The sequence below is a fragment of the Copadichromis virginalis genome, linkage group LG6, assembly GCF_057382275.1.
Source record: "Copadichromis virginalis isolate Kocher_CV1m ecotype Utaka linkage group LG6, C_Virginalis_male_GT1.1, whole genome shotgun sequence".
Lineage (NCBI taxonomy): Eukaryota > Metazoa > Chordata > Actinopteri > Cichliformes > Cichlidae > Copadichromis > Copadichromis virginalis.
Window position 1 is genome coordinate 21,615,137 of NC_140623.1, and position 18,080 is coordinate 21,633,216.

Here is an 18,080-nt window from a genome sequence, read left to right on the forward strand (position 1 = left end):
TAAGGTCCCACCTCACTGTTACAGTCAGCCTGAGGTCTGAGCTTTGACTGGACCTTGATTCTTTTCCTTTTCAGCTATTCTGTTATAGATTTGCTGCTGCGCTCAGGATCATTGTGCTGTTGTGTGGCACAATTTGGACCAAGCTTTAACTAGCTAGCCTCCTCTATCCAAAGGAGAAGTCTTGCACTTTTCTTAGATGAAACTTGCAAACCTGCAAGTCTAATCTCTAGATGTATGCTCGATCATCCAGGTAAGGAAATCCCAGAAAGCTGTTCATCTGAACATTATGTTTTCAGCTGGAGAAATGTCTCATCACTCATCCAAGTGAATTCTTCAGTCTGAAGAAAACTTGAAGTCACCTGGATGAGTGACAAAATGTTTCTTTCACAGAGAAAGGGATAGAATGAACAGAATCGGCATTCTTGAATTTGCAAACCTAAACCATTCTACCGTATTATAGAGAAGAGGCAACCCTTTCAAACAATGCCAGACCCCCACCCCTTTTTACTATCATTTAACATGCTAAATGAGGCCTGCTTTTATAGAGGCGCTCGCAGTTGTTAATTTATTTAATCAAGTGGATTTGATTAGCAGCACCTGGCTAATGTTGTTGAACAAGTAAGAATGCTGTTAGTTGTTCACATGACTTTATATTGCCATGCATATTATTGGATTTGTCATTTTAAAAAGAAAATCTGTTCACATGTACTACTTTTGGTATGAAGTTGAAGAAATATTTGATTAATTCAATGACAATTTTATTATTTATTTTATTCACTTATATTGAAAAGTGACAGTTCTATAGATTTATTTAATTAGATGTGGGAAAATTTCGCCCCCTAGTGACTAAAATTGTGTTCTGCATCACTGTAAGTCAGCCTGCTGAAAACCTACAAGAGTGGCAAAAGTGTACAGTGAAACAAGCACTTCTGATCAAGTATTTATTCCAAGATAAACACGGAATAGACACAAACAGTCATTTGGGGGATTTATTGAGTTTTATTGCATAAAATAATATATTAATTATCTAATCTATTACACATATTCATTTACAAAAAAAGGATCATTAATGAAAATAAATATTTCTGTGCAGTTTATTTGCACTGTCAAAGCAGGCAGAGAAATGCTGAGATCTATATACATGTAGGTTAATAAAAACACATTAAGTCACAGCCAAGACAACCTTCATGATGCAGACAGAAAGAGGCTGCTGCTTTCAAAGTCCTTGATCTGATACTAATTCACTGACTTACTTCCCAAGTATCATCACTCAACAAACCCACCATCATCGTTTCCCTGTATAATTTGCAGCACAGTTTTATGTACTCATTGCATTGTTAACATTTTCCATTCCACCCAAAAGGCTTCTCATGAAGATACATTAAAAATGTTTATCAACAAAGTTAGTAATAATGCTATATCAAAATTATTCACCTTCACCTTTGGCTGCACTTCACGTAGAAAAATATAAACGGTTTATAATAAGAAAATACATCATGTTGTTACAAAACTATTGCTTCAGAATATCACCAAAATACTTGTTTTCTTTGTAAAACATGATTCATTTGACCTTTCATGATTGCACAAGTTATTTTGGTTGTTTGAGTTCCCAGAGTCCTCTGTGGGAGGACAGGGGTAAAATGATATTAGTTAAAAGGCTAGAGGCAGATTTCAGGAGCATGTCCAACAAAGTAAAAAAGAAAAAAATGCTTTGGAGAGCTTTGTGTTTCAGGGATTTGGTCTGCAGCATTCAAAATACATCCCTTTTGTATCCTGTATGCATTTTTTTTCCTTTTTTGCCAAATAAAAAGAAAATTAAAGTTTTAGCTTTTGGACGGAGAAATTAACAAATCATACCTCCAAAGACTACAACTGCTAGCAGATACCGGATGGTTTGGCATCTTCTTTCCAAACATTTTCTAAAATTGCAAAGCACAATCACCTTCATTCTTCTTTGGAATCCATTATTTAGTGTTTAAGGCCAAACAAAGTTTGAAATAATAATAGCCCTGAAGGTCAGTTGAAAAGTCTGGGTTGAAAGCAAAAACATTCGGGATTAGAGGCTAAACACAAGCAAGCTAATTGTTTGATTAAATAAATGTAGATATTATATCTTAAAATGCTACGTTCACGTCACATTCAGATTTTTGGGTTTCTACATTGGGTGCCAATATTAAAAAGGTACCTGGTCATTCACTAATATATGAATGGTATTATTTTCTTGAGAGTATTATTGCCTATTTAATTAGGAAATATATACAGGTATATATTAAACACTTTCCTCATTTACTATTCTAAAAAAAAAGAAAAATTACAGTAGCATCCTTAAAGTAAAACTGAACAGATCTGTAGCAGAAATGACCCATGTGTTTCTGATGTTGTTCAGCAAAAAGCCTGAAAGCACGGGCGGGCAGACGTACAGCACAAAGGCTTTGCATAAATGACCTTTGTGTAACGCTTTAGTAACATTTTATGAACCAATAAAGCTTGCTGTTGATTTGCTGAGTGTATTAGCAACGTGACGCTTTAATGCGTGACGCATTAATCACAGTTAATAAATTCAGTGCTTTATTGTTTCTAAACATGGTTTCATGACTGCACTCATGAGGTGCTATGTTTTTCACTCTTGTAAAGGCAACATAACTCTTTACAGTGAGGTTTTCTCAGTTCCCAGAAAATGTAGAAAATCTTCTCTTTAAAGAAGTATGAAATGTAAAATACTAACACTTAAACTCTTAAGAGATTTTAAATACGTCTTATGCAAAGCCTGAGATACGTTTGTAACACTGTAAAGGTTTCTTGGCTTTGATATTTAAGAGTAGTTGTGTATCGTCTAAAACAACCTGTTGTTCTTTGACCGAGTTGCATAAACATGAGCCAAATACAAAATCCTTTCAAGACGTGCATCACGTATATCCTCAAGTCACAAGAGCACCAGTTGATGCAAGATGAGTCACAGATGCTGTGTCTCGGTGTGAACGCATCAGCGTTGCTTTAAGTCACCTTTATAGTAGACTTATGGACGCAGAGTAGGGAGACATATGGCACACCAATGAAGGCCCATTTCTCACTGGGCCAGAACATGATGACGGGACCTCGCTCCGGTGCCTCGGTAGCAACATCAAAGTAGGCGAAGCAAACGCAACCCAAATAGGAAGCCAGACAGATGAGGATGTGCCTGTAAGAGCAAAATGATCACGAATAAGCCTAACCTCTGAAATGATTTACAGGCACAGCTGTAAAAGTTTAACAGTGTCTTGTTTTCCCTGAAACAAATCTGGGGAAACCTGCAGTCAGCTCAGACTGAAGAAGTCACTTGAATGAGTGACAAAAGGTTTCTCCCACTGAAAACGCTACATCCAGATGAACAGAATCAACTTTTTGGGATTTTTCCAACTACTTCTGCAGCCATGTGAAAAAAGAAAGTTTTCGCAGGACTCTATGCAGTTTGAAAAATAAAACATTAAAATAAGCAAACTTGTATGGCTTTCATAGGAATTCAGAGGGTAAGTAACAGTCAGGTTCTGGTAAACAATTGCACTTGATTAACTAATTACCAGTAAGTGTGAACACTTCTATAAAACCAGAAGTTTTGACAGTTTGCTGGTCTAAAACATTCAGGTATTGGTTCTCACAATGACAGCCAATTCACCTGAGACCATGCAGAGAAATTGCAAAATAACAACAGCTACATCTCAGAACCGCATTTAGCATATCACATGTTAAAGTTCAAGACATTATAATAATAATTATAATAATAATAATAATAACGTATACTTTATTGATCCCCGTGGGGAAATTCCTCTCTGCATTTAACCCATTCACTCTGTGAAGCAGAAAGTCCCGTATCTCAAAAAAGTCCATGACAGCATGCTGTGGCATGATCTTAAGAGAGCTGTGCATAAATACCCACAAACCTCAATTAAATAAAGGCACACTGTAAAGAACGCTAGGCCAAAGTTCCCCCACAATGATGTGAGAGGCTGATAAAGTCATACGGAAAACAAGTTATTCAAGTTAATGCTGAAAGGTGGTTTTTACAAATTTATATTTCACGTGACTTAATTTCTCAAATTCCTCTTTTCTGTTTGATTTACCTTCAGTCTATTGAAGCTACTGCCTAGTTCCCCTGCCTGTTCCTCCTCATATAAAACACATAAATCACCTGAAATGAAAACTGGTTGACATTTTTTATTCATTTGTTTTAAGAAAAAAAGTATACAGTGCAACTGTAACTGTCTTGTAACACTTATTTTGCCTTTTAGTCTCACAGGATAAAATACACATTGTGAATAAATGATACCATTAACACCTTATACAGCACTGAGTTTGACTTTGAGTCGACTTTGAGCTTACCAAGCACAGTGTAGGTAGGGAAAGTTGACAGATGACCACACTTCGCAGAATATCCTGTCACTGATCCAGCAAAGCAGAGCCAGCGCCCACCAGATCCCTGAGATCAGGCCCAGCTTGAACACACGTGGGTTTTCACACCTGCGATGACACAGTGAAGAACAATGTGAGCCGTGAAAATACAAATGCAGCCAACTTGATGATTTATTCAGCATATAAATAGAAACAGTTCAATTTTGTTAAAATAGCAATACATTTCCTAGAATTACAGATTATATTGATTTTCTCAAAACAATCTGAAATATTTACTAAATAAATGCAATTAATCATATATGTAAAGTACATTGCTGCTAAACCCACGTTGGCCACTTGTGGGCAGCATATATATTCATCATTTATTCCTCTTCCTCTTTCACATCCAGACTATACAGACAAACATTAACATTTATTTTACCACATTTATTTTGAGGCACACGTTTGCATTTTTGTCTTAAAATAACTCCATTATCTAATATCTAGCTCTTCAGCTGCCAACTCTCCCAATGACATTCACTTACATAATCATTTAATCCACTGTAATATAAAAATACTACAAAATCATAGTGGAAATTTTCTCAGTTTTAGCAAACTAACATTAAAATACTGATCCTCATGTTTACATTTCTTTTTATCAATAAAATACTTCTGAAAATCTTATTTCTTGCCTAAAGAATCTTAAACCTCTGGGCCTCCTCACGCGGTCGCTTCCAGGATGTACTGGCCTTTTTGCCCAATTTTGGTGCTCTAAAAGCAGGAGGATTTTAGCAATTTTAATGGCAATGATGATTGCTCCAGCTAGATTTATCTGCAAATATCCTCATGGATACCCCTCTGACCTAGAGAGATGTGCTAATCCAGAGTGCCACTGCCAAACTATTCTTAGTCTTGCCCTCCTTAGGCACACCAGTCAGAGCCAGGCCAAACAGAGTGCAGCGACAAAGAGGGGGACACAGAAGCCTGACTGTGACTAAACGGCAGTTTGTCACCTGCCCTTAGGTCAGTGCATTTAATGGATTGGATTTATATAGCGCTTTTCAAGGCACCCAAAGCGCTTTACAATGCCACTATTCATTCACTCTCACATTCACACACTGGTGGAGGCAGCTACAGTTGTAGCCACAGCTGCCCTGGGGCAGACTGACAGAAGCGAGGCTGCCATATCGCGCCATCGGCCCTTCTGGCCAACACCAGTAGGCAAGTAGGGTAAAGTGTCTTGCCCAAGGACACAACGACCAGGACAGAGAGCCCAGGGATCGAACCGGCGACCTTCTGGTTACAGATGCGATTCCCAACCCCCTGAGCCACGGTCGCCCATTTGATGAAGTCAAACCATTTAAGAAGCCTCTACCTTTGAGTCACCATTGTTTCAAGGTGACACGAATCCATGGATGACACAGAACCTTTCCAGCTCAGCAACATAACCGGATTGAGCTAAACGGCAAACATCACTCTCACGCAGAGGCTCAGGAATCTTTGTAAGCAGACTTTACACTGACAGTGAAAGCAGAGATTAGATTAATTAGCAGTCAGTTGCGATCACACTGACTGATAAAGGTGGTCTGGTCTCAGGGAATGTGGGAGTCATTCAAGCGAAAAAGCTCCGAAAGCTCTGACACCATGAATGTAACATTTGTCACTGACCTTCAGAGCCCCAAAACCATGTGGAGAACACTTATTTTTATTTAAACAAAAAGACACTTTTCCTATTTAATTAATTTACACTGTAATCATAAGCCTGTGGAAATGTGGAATTTGGCCAGTAAGGAATACTAAGGTTGCCAGCATTGGACAAAAGTACTAGACCACACCTCTTAACCTTTGAATTCAGGCATTTCATTCAGTCCCACTGTCATAGGTGTATAAAATCAAGCACCTGGCCATTCAATCTGCCTTTACACTTTGTAAAGATTGGTGAAAGAATGGGTTATTCTAAATAACTCACTGTATTTCAGCATGAAACTGTAATAGGATGCCACCACTGGATTAAGTCAACTCAGTTACGGAGCACGGCTGACGAGTGCTAGGGGGCATAGAGCACAAAAGTCGCAAACGCTCTGCTGACTCATTAAGTGCAGAGCTCCAGACTTTTTCTGGCATTAACATCAGCCCAAAAACTGTGTGCTGGGAGCTCCATGGCCGAGCAATTCCTGTAGATGTAACACGTCGGTGGACCCGTACATTTATCTGCATACTGTATGTTCAGAAGTGGATGACTCCCTGGAAGCAGTGAGAAATGGTGCTACATTTTTATTTTTCTACATCTTTTATTTAAAAATAATAACAGCTACAGAAATTGCAAAATTTACCCATCACACCAGAATTAAAGATTTCTTATTTTAAAGTAAGTGCGCTGGTGACCTGAACTGGTAAACAGCCTCTATTACATAACTTGCCCAGAAAGAGGCAGGAAAAAAGGGTGTCACAGCTATGAACCGCCAACAGGAAGTACAAAAATAGATGGCCAGTGATGCATCTTCCCACTGGGAAGTGGGTCATTAAATTGTCATCAATACTGTAAAAACTGATTGTTCCAGTTAATCACAGAACACAAAAAGAGTGGCTATACGTCTTTATATTACAATTTAAGTGTCAAAGTGCTTAAAAAATATTAACTAATCGATAACTGTGAAGATGTGACGACAAGATATGTGAAAGCAAGAAAAGAAAGCTTAATATGGGGCTTATGCATTAAAAATGCACAGGCCTCAAAACAGTAAGTCAATGAAACAGACTAGAAAAACACCTGAGAGCACTGCTGGCAAAGGTAGAAAAAAAACCTTCTGATTCATTAAATCAAAACTGGGGGAAAATGATTATTTCTCTTCAGCTGCATGAATTTGTTCATAAAATGACCATAGAACAGGGGTTTCTATTCGTATATCTGCACGATTCGGTTCCCTATGGAAAAGAATTACCAAAGGAATATAAGAAATTTTATTCTGAGACTTTGTAATGATGAAAAATGAGCTACAGGAAGATCAGTAACCGATTAAAACTTAGAAGAAGCACAGATGGGCTAGTAATCAGGAAGTACAGGGGGAGACACAACACTGCTATTAGAGCCACTGTGACATCCTAATGGAAATTATGCTGCACATAGTGCTTCAGTTGAATAACAAGCCTCTGAAAGACAGACAGGCGTGCCCTTCAGACTTGGCAGATTAGAGATTATGACATGCAGTGCAAAAAAACCCAACAACAACCTCTGTGGATAGCATCATTTAAAAAGCAAACAAACAAACAAACTTACTTTCTGTCTAGCAAGATAAAAAACAAAAACACAAGAAGAAATTTACTGAACAATGGGGGAAAGTGCTTTCAAATGACATACATTATTAACACATTCCCTTGACAAATTAAATAACTGAAAATAAAATGTTTATTTCTAATACTTAGTTGAAAACCCTTTGCTGGCAATGACAGCCTGAAGTCTTGAAATCATGGACATCGCCAGATGTTGGTTCCCTCCGTTTTAATGCTCTGGCAGGCCTTTACTGCAGCAACTTGCTGCTTGTTGCTGTTTGTTTGTGGCCCTTTCTGTCCAAAATTTAATCTGCAACAAGTGAAATGCATGCTCGACTGTGTTAAGATCAGGTGACTGACTTGGATCTTCAAAAATATTCCACTTCTTTGCTTGAATAAACTCCTGGGTTTCTTTGGCTATATGTTTTAGGTCATGGTCCATCTGTATGGACCAACCAATTTGACTGGATTTAGCTGGATTTGAGCAGACAGCTTGTCTCTTAACACCCCAGAATTCATTTGGCTGCTTCTGTCCTGTGTCACATCATCAATAAACACTAGAGTCCCAGTGCAGCTGGCAGCCATGCACCCCAATGCCATCACACTGCCTCCGCTGTGTTTTACAGATGATGTGGTATGCTTTGGATCATGAGCTGTTCCATGCCTTCTCCATAATTTTTTCTTGTCATCATTCTCACCACTCTATTCTGATCTTGGTTTCATCTGTCCGAAGAATGTTTTTTCAGAACTGTGCTGGCTTTTTAGATGATTTTTAGCAATGTCCAATCTGGCCTTTCTGGGGGAGATGAGTGGCTTGCACCTTGCAGTGAACCCTCTGTATTTACTTTCACACAGTCCTCTTGGATATCAAAAGGTCAATCTCCCGAAGAGTATTGTACACCTGGTTGGCTGTTGTGAAGGAGTTTCTCTTCACCATGGGAATGATTCTGTGATCATTCACCAATGTTCTACTATTGTAGCAATTTCTGAGATGGGGTTTTTTTCTGTTTTCGCAGCGTAAGGATGGCTTGTTTCACCTCCATGGAGAGCTCCTTTGAAAACAAGGCCAAGTAGCTCTCCAGTTTCTACTGTCTGGTCACAGCAAAATCTTCTAAATACAAGAACTACACCTCAAATCAACTGCCCACACCTCCCAATGAAATTGAGTCAATTGTCCAATTACATTTGGCCCCTTTAAAAAAAAAAAAAAAAAAAAAAAAAAAAGGGGTGGCACATGTTGAGGAGCTGAAACTCTTAAACCCTACATCCAATCTGAATGTGGATACCCTCAAATGAAAGCTGTGAGTCTACACATTATGTCCATGCCCATTATATAACTTTACTTAGAATATGCTTCAGTAAACAAGTAAAAAAAATGTGGCATTTTAATCATAAACATGGAGCAATAAAGCAGCAGCAAAGAGCAGCTATGAGAATCATCTCTAAGAAATCCCCAATAAACACTTTTTTAGTAGAAAAAAGAAAAGAAAGAGTAAATATTGAACTACTTACTTCATCATATGGACAGAACTATGCTCACTTCTGTTGTAAACCTTATACATCAAGTCAGTTGGCCTGAAATATTTTACATAAATTACTCTTATCGAGCAAACGCCCTTTCCTGCCAGCAAATATATGTTGACAAAAACGTCACCACATAGCCGGATATCTGGAAAACTGCTCCCATCAGCCAGGAGATTATAGAAGGATGTGAGATAAGATACATGACATTAGATTAGTGCTTCTGCTTTGAGAGAAAGTGCTGGGGAATCTGAGGAGTATAATTGTGGGAGGCAAAGATAAGGGTGGAGCCCTGATGTGACTCTCATCGCACTCGACTGTACAAAACAGAGGTCTGTAGCATACGTGACACAAAGCTGGACACTAATTAAATTTATCACTCAAGTTTCAGCGACTCCCATTCCTGTGGATCGTTTCAAAGCTGATGAACAACTTTTTTTTTTTCCTAAATATGGACCAAAATTACTTGGCTGAACCTTGTTGACTCTTTGCCACAAATAAAATAGGTCTTTCTTGTTAATGAGACGTTCAGTCTCAATGGGACTAAAGGTTAAATAAATAAAGATAAAACCTCTCTAGTACAGGGCGGAACCTCTGCTTGAAAGAAAACGGTTAGTAGAAAGGTATACCTAATAAAGTGGTCATAAATAACACTGAAGCTTCAATATGTGGAGTCAAAACACCAGTGGGTGACTTCACGGTGCCTACATCCATCTTGTAACAGAAACAGGATGCTTTTATTTCCTCCCCCAAGCATGTTACTATTTAACCTTATTATCTGTGATATGTTCCATGAGCTGTTTCACATACATCAAATTCATAATAAGATCTTAAAACTTACTATAATACTAACAATGTTCTCCATCACGCTCAGTGTACATTGCATACGTAACTTTGCAGTCACTAAAAATTGTGTCCATGATGGAATTTTCTTCTACACCCCACTTTAAAAAAACGCTGCAGGCTAGTTATAATAGTATTAAAGTATCCAGTTTTGTAATTTTATATACTTCCTCTGCATGCTCACAGTTGACTCACAGAACATGTTGTTCTTGCTGGCCTGAAAGTTGACTTGGATTGAAACCAACAACTAAGTTTTCTGTCCTTTCTGAGGGCAAAAGTCCATCAGTGGGGGCAACAGGAACTCTCTCACACTTGGAACAACAAAAACAAGCAGTTTCAATGGATGACTGGCACTGGCAGTAATGTGAAGAATTACTAACAGGTTGAACAATAGATGAATTTTGGGGACTGATGGTGTTGAGTAAGGGTTATGGGAAACGGAAGCAACGGAACATACGTCCACGTTACTGTGACGGCTAGGAAGCATTAAGGACACAAACACGCAGAAAAACAGAGTGAAAGGCTTGTTGTGCTTTCAGGAACTTTCTTCCACATAATAAGTTTGGAACAGACACACCAGACAGTACAAAAAGGTCAAAGGTGGCATGTTAACAATGCACCGACTTCACTATTTGATTTCTGTTATTTAAACAGTTCAAGACTTAAAGAGGTGATAAAGCACATTGTTGATAAGTCAGGTTATCATACTTCCCATGCATCAACTCTGGAACATTTCCCTGCCTATAAAGGCATGACTGAAACAAAGCCAGAGACTTCATAGAGGACTGCTGGTTTACATTATTTGGGGCTGATAAAAATAAATTTTTTGTGATTTATGCTACATCCTTTGATGCTGCAGTCGCTTCTTATTTACCGCCAATGTTATTTCCAGTTGGGCACATACCAGGCGTTTCCGCCAAACAAACCTCTGCCAATAGCCTGATCTACAGCCATCCTGTGAGTCACTATCCGATTGTTCAGTGATGACGCGACGAATCCTACTTCCGGGCCTAAAGTAGCCTGCGTTTAATATGGCTTTTGTGTTGTTAACATGTTTAATGTTATGTATTTTCTTCTATTTGATCTCAAAAAGCTCCTAAAACAGTCAGTGATCACTGTTGACCTCCCTCGGCTTTTATTACCACTAATCATTTATTTAAGCTCAGTTTTTAAAACCTTAGGAAGTAACTACAGCCCAGCCCATGCAGCAGTATATGAATGACTAACCTCGTATTGTGGATGGATTATCTCAGTTGTTCTCCTGGCTGAAGTTTGGTCCTTTTACAGCATCCTGCCATGCGATTACATTTGTTCCTGACCACCGAGAACACTCATGTTAACTTTTATCGAGTGGGAAAAAAGTTAGCTTGTTTATATTATGCTAACATAGCTGTGTTGCTAGCGGTCACGTAGCACATCATTATATACCAGCTGGCCCAACTTCAGTAACCCTACAAACGTCACTGCTGTTTAGTTTTCCGTCTTCATTTATGTTGGAAGTGATAGCAGAGCTGTACGTTTTAATTTGTTTCCAAAACTCCGCAGTCAGGACATGCTATATTGTATTTAGATAGAAGCTAGCGAGCTAACTCCCTGCTAACTTCTAACTCCGTTAAATGTCATAAATTCCGTTTTCATGGATGCCTGGATGCTAAACTCAATTGTTACACCTGGTAGAGCAGAACGCTGATCATTTTATTAAAGATGAAAGACTTTAGACAGTTTTTCAACTCTCAGTAATGCCACAGTGATCGTTTGATATATGGACCTGCAGCGGAGTTTAGGTCCAGACACTGCTAGTGACGTCAGACTGAACAACCGGATAGAAGACGACAACATTTAGGTGGGTGCTAAGTAACGTGATTGCATAAAACCAAAACATATAAAACAATCCAAAGTTTCAGCACTGCTGGACTTTCTCACTTTTAAGTGAGACTCAGTTATGTTGGGGAACGAGAACTAAATCATTGACTTCACATGGTTTGCGTTGACTTTCACGGAAAAAAAAGAGTCTTCATCACCACAGAAAGCTGCTTTAGAGCCGAGCCACTCATATTTCTGTTAGAATAAAACTGTAACTTTCACTAACAAAGCAGGCTGTCAGAGGGAGGGGGACAATAGCTGCCTAGTACAAGACGCATACAGCGCATGCCACAGGCAGTTACGTTTTCCAGCAACGCAGAGCAGGTTTCAGCTTTTAACACACATATTTTAGAAATCCCCATAAATTCCTAACAGAAAAGTTAGCCTGTATAGTGAAATTCTATCAACTTTCCTGCAGCTGAAGTAGTGTACACTCGAAACCACCCAAACAGAACAGTTATCAGAATACTTTAATAATTCTTAAGGAAATTATGTTGGTTACAAGAAGAATAAAAGAATAAAAACAATAAGAATAAACCAAAATACCTATTAAGCTGGAAGACAATCAGAGTGAGTATATTTCAGGAGGTTTTGAGATTCAGGCTACGTCCACACTAGCCCGGATAGAATTGAAAACGGCGTTTTCATCTGAAAACACTCCGCGTCCACACTAGCGTTTTCAGTCATTTTCACAGAGTTGCGTGCCTACATTGAAACGGCTGAAAACGCTTACGTTCCAGTACTGCGGATGCGTGAAGCGCAACAAGATTCGACCTGCCTCTGTCTGCTACTTATTTACTTTCCGGCTCTTTGAAACGTCGCGGCAAAATGTTGAGGAAAAGCACCGAGTTTTTTTAAATGGACTAACAATGAGGTGGAGTTGTTGCTGCGAGTAACACAAAAGCATAAAGTTGCAACTGCGAGTGAGAGTTAAAAAATTTGAAGAAAAGTTATCTGGAGCATGTACAGACTGATATTAATCTTTAATAGGGCTTGAGAGCAAACAAAACAACAATGCCCTACACTATCTTAGTTTAATTGGTCACACGACTGCATCACATGACTAACATGCTCATCATTTTAGAAAGTCTCCATTTTGGCTGTCCACACTGCGACGCGAAAGCACCGTTTTCAAATGTTTTCCCATGAGCCAAAACGCTGTCTCAGTGTGGACAGGAGGCCAAAACGGAGAGAAAACTAAACGCATTAGTGTGGACGTAGCCTGAGACAGGATTTCAAAGTGGAGAGAGAGAGAGCAAAGCTTTCCACTTCCAGGGGTTTGTTTTTGTGATACTATCCCCACTGAGCAAATGTGGCCCTTAGTGACATTTTAAGCCTTTTGGCAGTGATCTTTTGTGTGTGAGTGCATGTTTTTAAGTGTTTTTCAACTGGACATGACTAGTAAGGGTTAGATTTGATTGAGAATAAGACTATGACATTGCACACATAACTAGGCCCTTAGAGATACTCTGCTTTATCATGAGAGACACTCAGGAAGGCACCATAATTTGCTAAATAAGCATCAAGCTGTGTTAAAGGAGACTTCAAACTAGTGGCTGAGACCACAAACCCATTAGGAACATGTGGTCATAAGTTGTGTGAGCAGTAAGATCATTTTCTCACAGACTTCTGCACAATCACACATCTTTTTATAAATCACCCAACAGATTCACCACCTGCTTCCTGTAAGGGGTTTATAAAAATAAACTTTTACTTTACTTACTTTAGGTTTAAAATTTTCTGCATCGTCTTCCCTCTTTTGATGCTCAGAGCATGTCCACATTTGATACATAGTCCATGTAGTTTACTCAGTGTGCCACTTCTGGCTCAGACCTACTCGGCTACTTACACTCATCTATGCTGTTTAAACAAACACACACACAGTCATACTCTTCCGTCTTACCTTTTCAGCTCAGTAATGAGCAGCACGGTACATGGGATTCCCAGAGTCATCAGTGACAGCGAGTTGACAACAGGTTTCACAAAGGCCAGCCCCGTGGTGATCCCTGATAAGATGCCGATGACCACTTTGAATCTCGACCTAGATGGATTAATGAACAAAACAGACAGATATTGCTGCAATACTCCATGAACATGATTGTAAGATACAGAGGGAGTGTTTGGATGACTCAGATGTGCTCCAGAAATTATTATGACCCACTTAAGGTGCACATAACAAACACGTTCAGCTCTAATCAAAAGGCTGGGCAAAACAAGTAGCAGCCTGAAGTGAGAGCAAGCAACTGTGACAGCTTGGTGACAATGCAAGGAGAAGTAAAGACATGTGATGCAGCTTTTACTGGTGTCAGCTATCTTAGAAAGGACTATTATTAAACAGGAGTGTCACAGCAGCTGAGATATCATGTGACAACAGTGAGCTAAATGTACTAAATGCATATGCTACATATTTGACCATGTGGGAAAAAAATTGTTTGCCCTGCCTTGCACGGGACAAACCTACACTGTATCTGCTTTAGTGTTTATTCTTAATTATTGCCACTACCATCAGATGCCACCAGCTGTGAGTAATTCCAGTCAGAGCTAAACACTTTTAGCTGCTTGAATGATAATTAAGAGTTAAGAGCATGAAGGATAGGCCTCAGGCCTGATTACTGGTAGAGCTTCTGAATTAAGAAATCACTTAAACAGAACCTGTCTGACAAAATGAAGTACTGGTAGGCTAAACAAGCTCAAAAGCAGCAGGACAATAATCTAAAACACACCAGCAAGTTCACCTCTGAATGTCTCAAACAACCCCAAAATGAAGGTTTTGGAGTGGCCTAGACAAGGGCTGCACCTTAAATCTGATTGAGTTGCTTTGACATGACCTTAAACCATGCTCGAAAATCCTCCAGTGTGACTGAATTAAAACAATTCTGCAAAGACGAGAGGGCCAAAATTCCTCCAAAGTGATGTAAAAGACTGTAACTTTGTTTGATGATGGGAAACATTTTATTGTGCCAAATATTGCAGAAAAAGAAAACCCAATTAGGAAAGGAGTAAATAGTTTTTCACAGGACTACATATCTACACATGCACATAGTTTAAGCTCTTTTTTTACAATAATAATAATAAATAATAATAATTGTTGTTATCAACATACCGATCCCTCCTGAATATCCTGGGTAAATACCTCTTTGGAAACCACATGGCTATGGCACACATGAGCACCCATAATATGGCTAGCTCGTCCAGCATTTGGCCAAGAAAGCTGAGGGTGGCATGAAAATAAGTCGATCCAATACCTTGGAGAAAGGAAGAGACACAGAAGGACAGTGATAGATGTTTAAGTTTTGTATTCAAAGGGCAGGATAAATGAGACAGTCTGTGTTTTGTTACGTGCTCCCTCTCTCTTTTATAACATCAGAACATAACTGAGAATAGCAAACGTAGAGTTAAAATATTCCCCCTCTAAAACGACGTGTTCAAAACAATAACCGAAAAACGGAGCACAGTTGGAACGCCACAATCATCACACATCGAACAGGACCGGCTGTTATCTACGATGGGAACTTTGAAAGCTGTTTTCAAGCTGCTAAACATGTGGGTTTCAAGTTATTGTGCAAATGTTTGCCAAATGTTTTATGAGGAAAGGCAGTCGTTGTGTAACAGTGAATGTAAAGGCCTCTTTTGTTGGCCTTTAATTTGCAAAGTTATTTAGAAATGAAGCCTTGAAATGCTGCAGAGACATGCAGCAGTCACTTTCCCCTCCTTGTTTATCACGGTAGAACAGACTTTTTATTATCAGGTGCAACATTTCAGCAGACTTCTTATCAAATGTTGCTCCCACTCTTTTGTTACTAATCGTGAAAACCTGCCATGGTTCTCAACCTAGGCATGAGAATGAGCCATTCAACAAAAGACTTAAAGAAGCATTCATGTAAATGAATCAGCAGCTACTTCATAATCAGTCAAGCAAAGAAAAAAATGGCTAACTGAGGAGTGTTAATTGGATATAACAGATATTTGCATAAAGATGAAATGATTAAAAAAAGCAAAAATAGCTCTCTTTTTTTTTAAGACTGGTCCTTTTTTCCATTAAAACTAAAAGTAGAATCCAGGTTCTTTGTGACTTGACAGGATATGAATATGTTGCCTTCAGCTCAGTGAGGGGTAGGGCTGTGCGATATGACCAAAATCTCATATCCCGATATAAGAATTCTATCGTCCGATAACGATATAAATCACAAAAATGTAACATTTTCTGTCAATTCTGTGAATCTCTGGCAGCTCGTCTTGCCGGAAGTGTTTCTAGCTGCGCGTCATGTAGCTGGAGTCGAGTGTTTTAACCGATGTATGAAACTATACATTTTTAGACACAAGTTGTGAAGGCCGCCGTTTTCTTTGTGAGTATTTATTACACGGCGTGCTGCGGGGAAACGCCTGTTCTAACGTTTGAGTCTAAGGTCTATTTATTAGAACCTGGCGGCTCTTTTTTAATACTCATCTGTAAATAATCTGCTCTTTCACGTGATTCAGTTTATTTTGAAAAGTCTCAACAGGATCTTGAGCTTTATTGTGAAAGGTTTATGTGGAACATAAACAAGCGGACACACGATGGTGTTACCGTCGTTGTTGCTAACCACAACGCATAAAAACAGGCGCTTGTCCGTCAGTAGTGTGGTTATATAAAATATAAGAGAAAGAGAGAACTTTAAGAAATTAATATAGCCACTACAGTGACCATCAGAACAATGAAAAAATATTGCCGTAAACAGTTTATTTTGCAACACCACGAAACAAACGATAGCGTAAAATGAATCGAACAGCCCTAGTGAGGAGTGTAATTTCTTAATTCAAAGCCTTAATTTACACGTTCTTATTTTTGATCTGCTGACAGGTCAAAATATGGATGCAAAGTAGCCAAACTATATTTGCACACACTGCTGAGGCTAAGGTGAAATAAAAAGGAGCTGGATGTTGTTTTTGAACTAGAAACTATAGGCTTGCTTTTCTATTCGAGTCAAAGTTCATCATAACTGCTGAAACAGAGGAAACGGCATGAAACCATGTGACCCGTTGCTGGCACTGGCGTTGTTTTAAAAAGCCTCCAGAATCAAAGAAAAGAAAATGGATGCAGTCCAAGATACACAGATAAGGATTTATGGTATGGCAACATGTATGGACCAAGAATGTTCAACTGTCTAAGAGGCTCCAACAAAGCCAGGAGACTGCGTTTATTTCCCTTTACATTGGACCACACATGGGCCACAGAGGAAAACACCCAGCTCGAGTTCTTTAAATCTGACAGTTATGCAAATCTTTTTCAACTACTTTTTTTTTCCGGACACCCACCAAGGTCACCTCCTTGGAACAGAGGTGGGGTTGCTCTCGGGTTATCTTTGCTGACAGGGCAATCCGAGTGTTTGCAAAACAGCATCGATGGGGAAAGGCTCTCTATTGAACTGTGTAGATGAAGAAGCACCATTAAAGGCCTAAATATTGAATGGGACATAATGAATTCAAAATCAATCTAAAGATGGTGATAGAGGCCACAGCTGAGAAACTGTGCACCCCAACAGTGCCACTGCAGTACAAGTGTATACAGATCACTCCTTTGGTCTAAAACCTGGAAACTAGTTCAAATTAAATGTCCATCGTAACTGCCTAGAGACCAAGTCGACATACTTTAACCTTCTGGTTTGTACTAGTTAACAGTGCAAACCCCTCAGATACTTTGCTTACTCTCATAAAAAATAAAGGAAAAAAATAATATTTTTTTGCTGTGAATAAAGTCCTACAGGAATACACAATTCTTTTTGAAATTGGTTTGTGTAAGGACTATTTACTCAGTCCCTTTACTTACACATTCATTTGACCCGTTTTGACAGCAGTAAAAATACCTCAAATGGCCTTATTTACCTTCAAATTTGATAACTTTTGGCATCTGCACAATGATAGTAACGATGATCAACTCAGTTCAAATATATTTAGATGAATATGGCTGTTACGTTTTTGTGTCTTGGGTAAAACTTGACATGAGTGTGAGATATTGGATATTTTTTTCCATAAACAAATGTTGTAAAACCTAAACAAAAATTAATAAACAAAAATAACAAAACACTGTCTGCTCTCTAATACACAAAGTAAGGATCAGGCATACATTTATAAATGCCAAATACTATATGTATACTATGAAGAAGGTGAATATGAAGAGTATGTTAGGGTTAACAACTTAGCACTTAATCTAATGCAATCTGATGTAGCAGCCCAGCTAT

At 38.8% G+C, this 18,080-nt stretch overlaps 1 protein-coding gene across 1 annotated transcript in view; it reads right to left on the reverse strand.

Moving 5' to 3' along the window:
* Positions 1 to 975: 975 nt before the first annotated feature.
* acer2 (alkaline ceramidase 2) overlaps positions 976 to 18,080 on the reverse strand; it is an 18,473-nt gene continuing 1,368 nt past the window's right edge. The window contains exons 3-6 of the mRNA XM_085459257.1: positions 14,966 to 15,107; positions 13,766 to 13,903; positions 4,357 to 4,494; positions 976 to 3,178 (exon numbers count right to left, since the gene is read on the reverse strand). Coding sequence (XP_085315383.1) covers positions 2,995 to 3,178; positions 4,357 to 4,494; positions 13,766 to 13,903; positions 14,966 to 15,107 — 602 coding nt within the window. The 3' untranslated portion in view covers positions 976 to 2,994. The remainder of the gene's footprint in view (positions 3,179 to 4,356; positions 4,495 to 13,765; positions 13,904 to 14,965; positions 15,108 to 18,080) is intronic.